The 14382-nt window shown below is 45.7% G+C and overlaps 1 gene segment (V, D, J or C); it reads left to right on the top strand.

Moving 5' to 3' along the window:
- The first annotated feature begins 1013 nt into the window (after positions 1 to 1013).
- LOC114496806 lies at positions 1014 to 3876 on the top strand. The segment is given in 3 exon segments: positions 1014 to 1148; positions 1247 to 1707; positions 3847 to 3876. Coding segments are annotated over 3 exon segments (537 nt in total).
- Positions 3877 to 14382: the final 10506 nt, after the last annotated feature.

Below are 14382 nucleotides of genomic sequence, written 5' to 3'. Positions count from 1 at the left end.
TGTATGTCATGGCCTATTAGGGGTTGAATCAAGGTTTTCCATAATGAAATTAGTATAATTTATACATAGTTGCTGTACAATCTTTAGCTTCATCTTCATCTAAACAGATGTACTCTTGAGTGGGTCCCTTCTCTTCCCCAAATATTTGAGTCACAACATCTACAGACAAAAAAAAAAAAAAAGGAGGCAGTGAGACTGCTATACATTCAACACCAAACCCCACTGAAGGAACATGACTCAGGAGCACTGTATGCCTCTGTGTAGAGACCACAAGTCTGTCTGTCTCCCAATGATCTACCCAAGTGCCCCACCTCCACCAACACTGAATCCACATAATAGAGGATCACACTCTTCTTAGTTCATTTTCTGATTGCTTTGTATAGGAAGTGGTGTCAGATGGTACTGCCTGGCTCCTGAACACAAACCTCCTGCATTTTAAATTGACCCTCTGATTGTGAATGTTAACTTTCACTGGTGTGTTCATTGCTAGTGATTTCAAATGGATCTCTCAGTTTAAATCCTGTTCTTTTTATGACAAGTTTCTCTAATTCACTGTCCTAGGTCTTATACCTAACTCCCAGATCTGTGTGGTCTCCAGGGAAGACACAGGGTCAAATGAAGGGAATAATTCTTTCATTTGTCATATTATTATTCTATTATCTTCACAGGAGGATATTTTTTCATTGCTTTTAGTGAGAAAGAGATAGAGATAAAGACAAGAGAGAGAGAGAGACAGACAGACAGAGAGAGAGAGAAACAGAGAGAGAGATATCAGTTGCTTCCCCTACACATGAAGAGATGTGATTGGACCTGTAACCTTTCAGTTATAGGAGAAAACTCTGAACAACTGAGCCAAACTGGCAAGACATAGAGATAAATTCTTAAAGGCATATTTCTTTGGACAGTTCTCACTCTGGGGCCATGTCCTTAATGTCACCATCCAACACCAGAGCTCCATATATAGAAGGAGGACATGCAAATAGGGCCCCTCTGCTCATGAAAAGCAGCCCAGCCCTGACCCTGCAGCTCTGGGACAGGAGCCCAGCCCAGGATTCCCACGTGCCTCCACTCCCTGCTCAGGACAGAACACAGACCTCTCACCATGGAGTCTGGGCTCAGATGGATTTTCCTTGCTGCTATTCTAAGAGGTAATTGGCGGAGAATGAGAGACACTGAGTATGTGAGTGGATGTGAGAGGAACAGTAGACATGTGATAGCTCCTGAACTGATGTCTTTGTGTTTTCAGGTGTCCAGTGTGATGTGCAACTGGTGGAGTCTAGAGGAGGCTTGGTGCAGCCTGGGGGGTCTCTGAGACTCTCCCGTGTAGCCTCTGGATTCACCTTCAGTAGCTACAGAATGAACTGGGTCTTCCAGGCACCCGGGAAGGGGCTGCAGTGGGTGGCAGTTATATGGAGTGATGGAAGTCAGAAGTACTATGCAGACTCTGTGAAAGGCCGATTCACCATCTCCAGAGACAATGCAAAAAGCATGCTGTACCTGCAAATGAACAGCCTGAAACTCGAAGACACGGCCATGTATTACTGTGTGAGAGACACAGTGAGGGGAAGTCAGTGTGAGTCCAGACAAAAACTTCCCTGCTGGAGACAGAAGGCCTGGGCTGCACAGAGCACCCAAGACACCAGGGGGTGCTCAGGACCCACAGTGATAGAGCTTAGTGAAGGATATTTCTTTGCCGGATCTTGGACAGTAACCAATGGTAATTTGCTTTCATGGGGGAAGGTTTGTAACATCCATTTACTGAAACAATAGATATTTATATGACTCATTAGGTTACCGTGAATGGTAGAAGTATGTTTGTTTGATGCAGGTCCTAAGTGTGATGATGCATTATAATGACATGCACAGCATAGAAGATAAATATGCACTGACTTTAATGAAGTGGTGGCACACAGAAATGACACATGCTTGGTAAACCCATCACAGGTCCAGGGTCCTGTAGAAATGGGGACTTTCTCAGTACTCTTTGGTAAGAGGAATGTGTGACACTCTCCAGACACTGACAACCAAACACATGCTCTTGTGTGTCCCTGGAAGTAAGGAGAACTCAGTGCCTTCCCGGCTGCTGGATCTGGAGGACGTGGAGCCCACACATGGAGCTCAGACGTGGAGGCCACACGTGGAACTGCACACAGCCCCTCCATGACCAACCCCAGAGAAGGCCCCTTTGAAGAGAAGACCCCTTTGAAAGGGAGCCTGTGTAATGAACAGTGGTGTCTGAATTTTCACCTGTGATGCCTTTATCCATGTATTTGGACACCAATATTCACACTTGGACACAACTGAGGATGTATATGCAACTTTCACTGGCACAGACTGGGCCAGGTGATGAATCTCCAGAGTTCACCTGTGTAAAGCGCTGGAATATTAACACCAACATTCCCTAGTAACCAAGTGCAGGAATACCTGGTATAAACCATTGTATGCTGACTATTTAGCATGCAAAGCCTCCTATGACTGAAGAACATGAAGTAATTTGGAACTTAAAATATCCACAAAGCCATGGACCTGAGAGACAAGCAACTACCTAAGGACAACTGCTCAGAATGGCTCTGTACTAAAATGGGGATAATTGTGCTGGTCCGTGACAGCAGATGAATGCTAGAGGCTGCTCCTCATGATCTTGGTCAGGGAGCCAGACTTTTCCTGTGGCTGACCCTGGAGAACAGGGGGCTCTGTAGGTTCCTATTGCCAGGAGGCTACTTGTCCTTGAACTTCTCCCAAATGAGCAGCATAGTGCTGCTTGGGTAACAGGAAGTATTTTTAGATAGCTGGACAGGCTCTTGTGTGAAAGACCACCACACTGTGAATGTTGGAAAATACTGGGGAAAAATGCAAGAACTAGTCAGGCTAGTCAGCTGAGTCATGGGCTCATTTCTCTGATTGGCATGAACGGTCACAGTGCTTGGGTGTGAAAGACACATGGGCATTGTCCAGTGCAGTGCCCATGGATCATGAAGATGGAAGTGGAAACCTGGTTACTCTAGAGATGTTTATATGCAGCCCAAGCCTACAGAATGCTCTAGGGTATAAGGGGCACATTGAGTAAGGCTTGCCACACCCCATTAGAAGAAACTCTCAGGACACAGGAAGAAGCAAGGGGACTTCCCAGTTTCCCTTTTGAAGTGGCCACCTGGGATCCTGTGGTGAAAGGGCACAGGGAGCTTGTGTGAGGCCATGATGTGCTCTAAGCCACATATTCCTCCTGCATCCATGGAGTAGCCAAGTGCCAGCAACCACTGTGCTGTCTGCCAGTCTCAGATGGCAGCTGATTGGGGGACTGATGTCCTTGGGGAATGGCCAGCACATTTCACTGCGGACACGTGAAGCCACATCCCATGGCCCAAGGAGGCTGTGAATGTGTCCCACAAGAAACAGGTGCTTGTTCTGCTCTGAGCTTCACAGACACTGTGGCAGGTGCCACTGCTGGAGGGCTATTGAAGGAGTTCAATACTGACACCACACCACATGGGCAGCTGGCTTACATTATCTCGCATTGAGGGACATACTGTTCTGCCCACAGCATGTGACAATGAGCAAAAAGGCACCACACCAGGTGGACTTCCTGTGCCCCATATCATCTTCATAGTTCTCTTTTGGTGGGAACTGAAATTAATTATTGAAACATGTGTTGCATGCACACAAAGAGGAAAATGTGTAAGGGCTGCTTTCTAGGAATCATGAATGTGTGCTCACACTTACCAGGAGAATGTTTCCACTTCACTGATTCCAACACTATCCTGGGGAATGGGAAGGAGGAGTGTGAGGGCATGCATGTAGGATAATACAAGTCTCCCCACATCATCTAACTTTCTTTTTTTCCCACAGGATGCAGTGGTCCGGGTCTTGCAGGTGTGAGAAGGATGTTTCTCTTAGCATCCAAGGCCAGTGAGCTACACAGTTCACTTTTATGTCAGAGTTCATAGTGGATTGAGAGAGTGGGCTGTGCATTTACCCCATCTCATACAGTTGAAGGGTCACGGAAAAGTGCAGAGCAAGATTACCTAACAATATTTTAGTTTGGGAATAAGTGTAAAAAGGAACATTGCTATTTACAGGTTAGAAAAATAAAAACAGGTGGGAATCCTTCTTGTTGAACCAAAATATTTGCTCTTTATCCTCATGTTCCAGAGTTGCCCAGATGTTACACAGTGAAGATGAGCTCTGCCCTCTTCTGCTCACACAGGTCACATTTAACCGGCTCTTGTCCCCCTTGAGGCCTTCATTCACCAGGGAAGAGTGGGTGCAGCCCTCGGTCAGAGGTATAACATTGACACTGGGATCCTCCTGAGAGGGAACAGGGAACAAGTCCACCTGTCCTGGGGTGGACTGTGCTAACCTCCACTCCATGGATCCTGAGGCTGTGGCCATTTCAGCCAGTCACTGTGGGTCTCTACAGATGATGGGAGGGAGCAGCATGAGTGTGAAGCAGACAAATGAGATGTGCTCAACCTCACACCGAGGTCCACAGTGTCTTTGACTCCCAAGGTTCTGTTACCTGGCTTGTGTTTCCATGGGTAAGTGAAGCCAGAAGGTTAACACCTTTGACCAAGGTGCGTGTGCCTGAGGTTTACAGTCATGACCCAAGAATGGTGCAGATTCTAGGTGAAGCCAATTTCAAGGACCTCCAGAAATCCGTCTCTTCACACATGCTATTATTTTCACATATAATTGATCACTCTGTAGAAGTTGAAGAAGACAGGTCAATATCCACAGTGAAGAACACCATGTGACATTGCTGGAGGGACAGACAAAGGTCAATGGGACCGGGTGCACATGGCCTTGGAAGAGACCTGGTTGTACTGGGACTCACAGAGAAAGCACAGACTGAGAAAGTCAACACATTTTTTCCATCCAAATTTTAATTAGCTTCAGAATTGAAAGATGCATTTAAAAACATTCACAGAAAAGTACAAAATGTAAGAAAATAGTTAATATGTGTGTTTACAAAGTAGTTGAAACAGGAGATATAACAAATGTATACTACACAATAGCAATAAGTGCCAGAATTATAAAACTTTTGACATCAAGAGTCAGGGTCTCTAAGAGTCACTGTAATTTAGAGGCAGGTGCTCAAATACAAGGAACATCACTATTACCTAAAGCAAAAGCATGTGGGTTCATGAATGCCTGTCTGTAGATATGGTTATATTTATAGCAAGGCTGATGTCACAAACTGCTTTACAGTTCTGTGCAGGTAGGGACAGATAGGGCCTGGGAAGTATGTCACTGTGTCTGCTTGTGCTGTGAGAATGTCACAGTGGAACTGCACACACCTAGATGGTTCAGCCACCACTGTGACCCCAGGGGCTGTGCTTTTACAAGACTGGCAGTGCAGCAGTTTCGTTGGAATGACAGTGAACACAAAAACCTGTGAGCTATGTGAGGCATTATGACACTACAGCATTGATGATGCCCCAAAAGATAGGGATATTTGAGCTCCATTAGGACTGTATGGGAACATTGTCACATATGTGGTCTGGTGTCCATAGGACCCTATGTGCACGTGACTGCACAGGAAAGTGTGGTCATAGAATTTGGCAGTAGCTGATATGTTTGATGTGATGCTTCAGATGTGAAAGCATTTCTGGACAAAATGTTCATCCTTTTGATCATTCATCCAAAATGAACAGCACCTGAAAGATCCATGAAATCAGAATATGGTGACTGGCCCATCCCCTCTGACATTCATTGTTATGATCACAGAGATGGATGCCCCGTGGGGCCTCACTCTGGGGGAAGACCAGACTGATCTCTATGGGGCACTTGTCAGACAGGGGGCTGCTTCTCTGCACGTGACTCTCGCCATGTGTGAACCAGCACTGATGCTCCTCTCTGCAAACTCAGGACCACAGAGTTCTTCATCAAAATGTCAGGGAGATGCAGGATGTAGTCTCTGTGAGAATGAGCTGTCTGGAGAATTCTGAGTTCAAGTATTGAGATAAGATACTGATGAATTAAATTTAGCTAAAATTACAATATTTTGTCCCACCAAGATACTGAAAATGGAAATGAAAAGGCAAGACTACCGAGCATATTTTCTAATGATACATGTGTAAAATAGTGTATCCTGACTATGAAGGACATTCCATGTAATGCAAGAGTCCAGGACCCTCTGGCCACAGGACCCAGCCCTCTCATGGGGGCTGGAGGTGGAGAGGGTTCCTTTGAGATTCGCAGTGAACTTGCCTCTGAGCACAGCTATGGACACACCCTTGCCTTGCCTCTGAACACAACAAATCATTAGCACCAGAATCTGAGAACTTGGGTCCGTGAGGACTCTGCTCACATTGTCTGTTCAATATTTGCACAACAGTTCATTATAGAGAGGACTAGTGGCTGCTTTGTTTTATCTCTGCTGTGTATAAATGTGTGCTTCTGTCTGATGTGATTTTTGAGGGTTCTTTGCTGTAGGTCACGGTGCCTTAAGGGAGAGTTAGCACAGAGTACCTAGGGCAAAACACAAGATGCTCACAGCAAAAATTAAAGTGCTCCCACCTGTTCATACTTTGTAGTTACTCACATAACCATGGTGACATATGTTTGAGTTAGAGAAAATGGGGACTTGTAAAAACAGTTCTATATATTTGGATTGTATTTATAACTACCTTGAAATCAACATATTACTAAACTTAAAAGTATGATTATAAAATATTCCCAATTGTAGATATTTTCATGTTTTAGGTTTCAGAAAGTATATGGACATAAAGCTAATTCTTTATAATATTTACCAAAAAATGAGTTTCAAATTTTGCCTTTGTACTCAGAAAGATTGGGGCTATCTTTGACTTTTCTGCAATGCACCTTTGAACCCAGGTTCCTTCTCACCACAGGTCACACAATTTATGTGGTCAGGAGAAGAGATGCTGAGTAGGGATGCTGACTCAGTCCCTGCCCAGTTTTGAGAGGAGAGACCCCTACATACAAATTTCTCTCCCAGCTCCAGGTAAAACCTCCTCTGGTTTGTGAGGGTTCATAGCTCTCTCCTCACACAAGGCTGAGGTCTCTCGGGCAGGTAGGACTGTGCTTTAGAAGAAGAGGCTGCTTGATATTCTCCTGTTCCTGGTGACACAGCCAGTGGTTAGTGCTGGCACTGGATCCTTCAGGCCCCAGGGAAGGGGCTCGAGTGGATTGAGTGCATGTGTTATGATTGAGGAGTTTACTACAGCCCATCCCTCAAGAACCGCACCTCCGTCTCCAGAGATACATCCAAGAACCAGTTCTCCCTACAACTGTGCTCTGTGACCACTGAGGACACAGCTGTGTATCACTGTGCAAGAGACACTGTGAGGGGAAGTCAACATGACCAGACAAAAAACCCTTTCAAGAAACATGAGGGCTGGGCTGTATGGGTAGCTGAAGACATCAGCAGGCACTCAGGAAATCAGGGGCAACGGTGGAAAACTACACGGGCACTGGTCCACAGCCTCTGACTCCCAAGGACTACTTTTCTGCTCCCCTGTCCCTGCATCAGCACCTTCTTCTGCTCCTGTGGGTATACTGGTCCAGTGTCTCTGTGACTGCCCTCAAGCCTCCTGTCTGTGAGCATGTGAATAGGTACTTGTGTTCTGTATATCAGAGGGACCCTCCCCACCAACAAATCAGGTCACTATTTGGTAGACTGACTAGTCAAGTGTACCCTGGACCTTATTCTCCCAAGGAGAAGACAGGACTTTCTCACCACAGTCTCTGCAGTTTCCAAGTGCTGTGAGAAAGGAAACCAAAAGGGCCAGCACTCTCCAGTTTTCACATCAATCATGTTCACTTGTGTTCTGTTCTCAAAATAGGTCACCTGCTCGGATTGGGTGACAATGGGTGTCCTGCCCATGTCCTAGGTATAGGGAAGTGGGGGACACTTCCATGAAAATCATCACGGTGTGTGTGCATGTTTATGTGATTTATTGAGTAGTAGAATTGCACTGGCATTAGGACCAAATGCAGGGATACCCAGATGGGACCTGCAAGCACAGGGCCCTGAGGACATCAGAGGCCACAAAATCCCAAACTCTTCTTGACTCATGGATGCCAGCTGAGTCGGTGCATCTGGCAGCTCCAGCAAAGTGGCTCTCTGGTGGCTGCACAGTGCCCTGTGTTGAGTCTCCCTGAAGAATCACTGGGGTTTACTAAGACCAATTATCTTTATCCTGAGCTGTCTAAAACACAGTGTCCCTGAGGGAGTGTCCTGAAGTCAGGGCTCAGGCCTTCCTTAATCCTGGACTAGAGGTGCCAAAGGGTCTATGCCCTGTGAGCCCAAACAGGACCCTCCCCTGCAGGGCATGGACTGGACAGCAGCTGGCATGCGGGGACCATGGTTTCAAGGCTACTGCCTCAGGAGCCCATGGGCAGGGGACTGTGGATGGATTTCCTCTAAGGGCTTGGGACTTTTCATTTTATTTATTTCATTCATTTCATTAAAAACATTTAAAATAAGTCACACCATCAAATGGTGTGACTGTAAATATCTTACTCTATCAGAGCATTTACCAATATCAACAAGACAGGAGAACCACAGCTGGTGGGGATATTTTTATGGTTTCTTTATATGTGAATATAAGAAGCAGGAGACACGGATCTTTTTTTTTTTCCCAACTTACTCAGTGCTGCACTTGGGAGACACTCTGATCCAAGTAATAATACCTACAGGCATTAGAGCCCAGAACTGGTCCCTGTGTCACTGAAAGGTGGGTTCTCAATAAGGAACATGTCCTATGGGGACTTGTTTCTCATGGGGAGTGGCTATGTCTGCACACATCCCAGTGGCCTGGTAGGGGACACAAATCAGATAACAACGATTCAGTCTTCAATCCTGATTATCTCACTCAGAATTGTCTCTCTGCCCTCTCCCCTCCCCACTCATGACTCTACAAATGATTAGAGGTAGAGTAGTTCACATATGTGTCTCTCTGTGCCCTGGAAGCATTACCCACAGCCACACCCTCCACTACAGACATCCTGATTGCCCAGCCCTTCCACCTTGGACAAGGCCTGGAGAGTCATTTTCCTGGTGTCATTGGTTACAGGAAATGGGACTCCAAGTCCATGTGATAAGGATTGGACCAGGGGCAGTCAAGAGGAATTTCTAACCACTCCTGTCTCCCTTCCAAAGGTGTCCACATCTAGGTGCAGCTGGCACAGCCTGGGGCTGAGGTGAGGAATCCCGGGGCCCCACTGAACATATCCTGCAAGGCTTCTGGATACACTCTCACAAGTTACAAGATTCACTGGGTGTGCTCGCACCCAAGGAAAGGATTTGAGTAGATGGGGTATGTTAACCCTCATGCTGAGGACATACACCACACACAGTAGTGTTGGGGCAGAGTCACTATGACCGCAGACAAGCGCACAAGCACCACCTACATGGTGCTGAGCAGCCTGAGATCATTGAACATGGTTGTGTATTACTGTCCCAAAGACATAGTATAATGGCCCACATTCCTGAGGGTGTCACAAACCCTGAGAGTCAGGACAGCTGGGTTGTGCTGAGGAGATGAGAGGGCAATGGGCTTCCTGACTTCCTCACACACAGTCAGGGGCCTGAGATCAGGACCGATGATGCTGAAAGAAGATCAGACATTCAGGGAAAGTTTTCAAGAGACCAGAGGCACTGCAAGGAAAAGGCAGGGAAGGTGCTGCAAAAAGAACCCTTGTTATTTATTGTGATTTGTGCAAGGGGCACATTCAGAGCTTCCTTCTCCTGTGAAGGAAGGATGTACATAGAGGCATCATCTGGGAATCCTTGGTCATTCCCAGGTGTGAAGATGAGAATGTAGTGACTCCGCAGCAAGTTCTATGACATCCCCTATTCCTGAATAAAGGGATTGTGCATCAGAAAAATAAGAACAAGACAGTCAAGGTTGGTCTTCTATGTGCTTGCCTCTGGCCAAGCATTATGGAGATGGCACAAAAGCAGCAAGTTCAAGATTTGAGAAGTGTTTCATGTTCCAGAAAAATCTACAACATCACAGTGTTCTTTTGGTCCTCCCTCAGGGCAAGATACTAAGGATTCTCCTCAGTTGAGACCACAGACCTGCCAGTGCCCCAGACCTGGGTCCAGTATTGATGTCATCACACAGCAGGGAGCAGGATGGGGCCACCCTTGCCAGTGGGGGACCACATCCAGCCTGTTCTACATTCCCATGACAATGGACTCAATTACCACACACTTAGGGATGCAGTCTTGACACATTTATTCCTGTACAATCAGCAAGTCGGAGCATGAAACCCCTTCAATAACGGAGGTCAAACTGGTGACATGGCCACCCTTTCTGCAGAGGGCTAGGGCAGTGCTGTTGTTTGAAAATTTGCATTTTCCCAGGTTCATGTGTTTAACTCCTCATCCCCAAAGGAGGACAGTATTATGTGTGGGGATTTGGGAGAAGCATAGGTCATCAGAGTGCCCCATGAAGGAGTCAGTGCCCTTTTTAATGAGCCCAGAGAGCTTGCTAATCCTTCCAACACAGGAGGAACCAGCAAGAAGCTGCCAGATGTGAACAAAAAAGGGAGCTCTCTCCAGAAGGCACCATGCTGGAGTAACCAAATGCAGGTCTAGGGACACCACAGGCATATGAACCCACTGTCAGAGGAGAAAGAACCCCAGGAGTGATGGTCATTGACTTGGCATCAGGCTCTCAGAAACAAGCATAGGTGATGCCACACAGGGACAGGGGGACAAACATCAGCTTTATGTGGATGACCAGGCTGATGACAAATACACAATACAATGGGGCATTTAATGGTAATCACCTACGGAGTTGAAATCTCTGGGAGGAACAGGTAAGACACTTCCACAAGTAGATTATAATAGTAAGTCCTGGTTAGCAGCCCCCAGTGTGTTACTGAGGTAGGGGCTACCAGCAAATAATACTAGGCCAAGGTTCTCAAAGGGCATCTTTAATAAACCTAAAGCTATTCAGAACGTTCACAGTAAATGTGAAACCTGAGCACAGCCCTGCAATTCAGTCATGTCTCTTACTTGTTGTACCTGAGAATTTGGGTTAGATCTCTTGTTTTTTTTTGTATTTTTTCAATTCCAATTGCCACTCTTCATTATATTATATGAGCTTCTAGAGGACACCAGAGTAGTACTATACTTACACAGTTTGTGATGTGATGGTCCAGCATTTCCAGTACCCACCATGCACCACGTAGAGTTATTACAATATTATTGACTTTATTACGAGTGCTGTGATTTACCTCCCTGGGTTTAACCTAGAACCTCCAATTTGTATTTTTTGTCTCTTTTCCCTTTTTATCCAGGCTTCCTAATCTGTGTCTGTGAGACTCTTTATACCCTTCTTGGTTTCTTGTTGTTGTTGCTGTTGTTCATTGGATTTCACATAAAAGAGAAATCACGTGTCATTGCTGTTACTCCATCTGAATTTTTTATTCAGCATAATACTCTCTAGGTCTGTCCAAGTCCCAAATAGTAAGATGTGATTTTCTTATGGCTAAGGATTAGAAGCATTTTATGGCTGAGTAAAAATAATGTGTTCATTTTCAAATCAGTTCTTCTGGACATTACAGACAAGGTGACTATGTGAGGCTATTTGTGAGGAAAGTGACATAAGACAACTTGAACTTGCTAAATGAGGAGGAAAAATCACCATGTAAGGAACAAGAGCCCTGAGACACTGGCTCCAGGCTTGTTTAACCCCTTTAAGCAAGAGATCCATGCATTTAACTGGGAGGATCTCTTTCTGGTTCTGCACACTGATCTGCACATCGTGTGACTTCATGCCTATGTGACACCTGTCTCATGAGGAAAAGGTGACAGCATTCCTGAGGATCATGTGCAGATGTGAAAATGGATGAGGCAGGTAGGAGAGGAAGCTTCTGAAATGTACTTCTGATGAACCTGCAGGTTCTGATGAACCTGGCTCTTATATTCCTGATTAGAACTATGACACAGGTCCACAGAGCCAGGGACACCCATGATGAAAATAAGACAGAACCATAGAGCTGACCAGATTTACATAAAGTTAGATCCACCAATCCCAGGATGGAGAGACAATATAAATGATTTATTTACTTGGCAATTCATGAATGAAGAAAACGATGCTTTTCATATCAATGATGATTTCATTTATTTTCTGTTATTTTGTATCGGTGATTGGTGTGAAGGTTTCTCATAGTAATATTTTATTAAATGTAAAAATTCACTAATTTCGCCAAAAATACTCGCCAATTTCCACCTACATCTTCACCTAGCAGATCTACTTATGACTGAGTTTGTTCTGTGTCCCCAATATTAGAACCTGGTTTTACTGCAGAGTCTAGGAAATAAAAACAAAGATGAGCAGTGAAGTTGCTGGACATGCAGCACCAAACTCCACTAAAGAAATGTGTCCCTGTAGCACTGTGTGCTTCTCTGTAGACTTCATGCTTCTGACCTCAATGCTCCACACACACTTTTGTGTAGACTGGTTCCATGTGTCCTAGGGTCTCACTCTGTTCTTAGTTCATACTTGGATTCCTTTGTAAAAAAAAAAAAAGGTCAGGGAGAACTTTCTGTCAAATGAACAGGAACCCCTTGCACTTTTAATGGTCACTCCAGTCATGAAACTATAAATTTCTGGTAGTGGTCCTTGCTGGTTACATTAAAAGGCATTTCAAATTTCAAATAGAGATATTTTATGCAAACTTCCTCTCCTCAGTCATGTGCCCATCCCCTGGAACATTTGGGTCAGTGGGGATGACAGAGGCTCAAATGTAAAGAGTAATCCTAAACACACATGCACCCTTAGCCATGTCACACACTGGGTCTATGTCTTTCATGTCACCACCAACCATCAAGTTGTCTTATGTCACTTTCCTCACAAATAGCCTCACATAGTCACCTTGTCTGTAATGTCCAGAAGAACTGATTTGAAAATTAACACATGTCCATAAATAGTAGAGGACATTCAAATAGGGCCCATGTGCTCATAAAAGGCAGCCCAGTCCTGACCCTGCAGCTCTGGGACAAAAACCCAGCCCAGGACCCCCAGGTGTCCCCAGTCTCTGCTCAGGACAGAACCACTCACCATGGAAATTGGGCTCAGCTGGTTTTTCCTAGTTGCTATTTTGAGAGGTAATTTATGGAGAACAAGAGGCAGAGTATATGAGTGCGTATAACAGAGAGAAACAGTGTGAGGGTGACACATTCCTGACCTGATGTCTTCGTGTTTGCAGGTGTCCAGTGTGAAGTGCAGCTGGTAGAGTCTGGGGGAGGTTTGGTGAAACCTGGGGGAGGGGGTTCACTGAGACTCTCCTGCACAGTCTCTGGATTAACCTTCAGTATCTACAAAGTGAACTGGATCTACTAGGCCCCAGGAAGGGGGCTGCAGTTGGTCTCAAACATCAGTGATAGTGGTGGTATCACATACTATGCAGATTCTGTGCATGGCCACTTCAGCATCTCCAGAGACAATGACAAGAACCAGTTGTACCTGCAAATGAACAACCTGAGATCTGAAGACATGGCCAAGTATTACCGTGTGGGATACACAGTGAAGGGAATTCAGTGTGAGCCCAGACAAAAACCTCCCTGTGGGAGACAAGAGGTGTGGGCTTGAGAGGAGGATCAGGAAAGCAGGGGTGCTCTGGGCACACTGAGCACTGGAGTCAGTTCAGGAGCAGCTGCAGAGGCAGATTTACTCTTGGTTTCCTGGCAGGTGTGGGGTTACCTATCCACACAGCAGGTCCCTACTGGGAGCCTCCCTGCCTTCATGATTCCTGCTGACATCTTACTATATGAATTACAGAGGCTTGTTGTAACAGGAAGAAAACATTCTTACATGCACCAAACTCATAAAGTCACACATATTTATTTGCCCCTGTCATAATGAATCATCAAGCCTTCATGACCCACATCAGCTGAATCTACCAGAGGCTCTGGTAGACCCAGCAGTGCAGCCCAGCCCCACACAGCTCAGAGTCGAAGCTGATGTGCAGCAGAACAAGTGCTTGCTGGACAGTGGACACCAGATGTGTATGAACCCAATGACAGAGGACAAAGAACCCCAGTGATGATGGCCATTGATCTCGCTTCATGTCCTTGACAGCAATAGCAGTTTACACTATGCAGAGGTAGAGGGATCACCCACACAACATGGAATAGATGCCCAGGCTAATGAGGTCACACAAGAGGGGCTGAAGAAGAGAGTCACTTCATTGAGGAGTCTGTTGACAGCAGGAGAGACTTGTCAGCTACTCAGGGATGTCCAGATCATGCCAGGTAAGGAGTGGCTCAGGTTTTATTGTTCATCCCTGACAAGGTCAAGGAGGGTCCTGCTCATGGGAGGGGTTTGTGCGGTTTCAATTCCCTACCTGCATTAAACGAGGGAGGATCCCTGCTTTCTCTACATATTTCCCATGTGTGTGCAG

Source organism: Phyllostomus discolor, chromosome 5 (genome assembly GCF_004126475.2).
Source record: "Phyllostomus discolor isolate MPI-MPIP mPhyDis1 chromosome 5, mPhyDis1.pri.v3, whole genome shotgun sequence".
In the NCBI taxonomy this organism is placed as follows: domain Eukaryota; kingdom Metazoa; phylum Chordata; class Mammalia; order Chiroptera; family Phyllostomidae; genus Phyllostomus; species Phyllostomus discolor.
The sequence above is the reverse complement of the archived record's forward strand: the minus strand, read 5'-3'. Positions and strand labels throughout refer to the sequence as shown.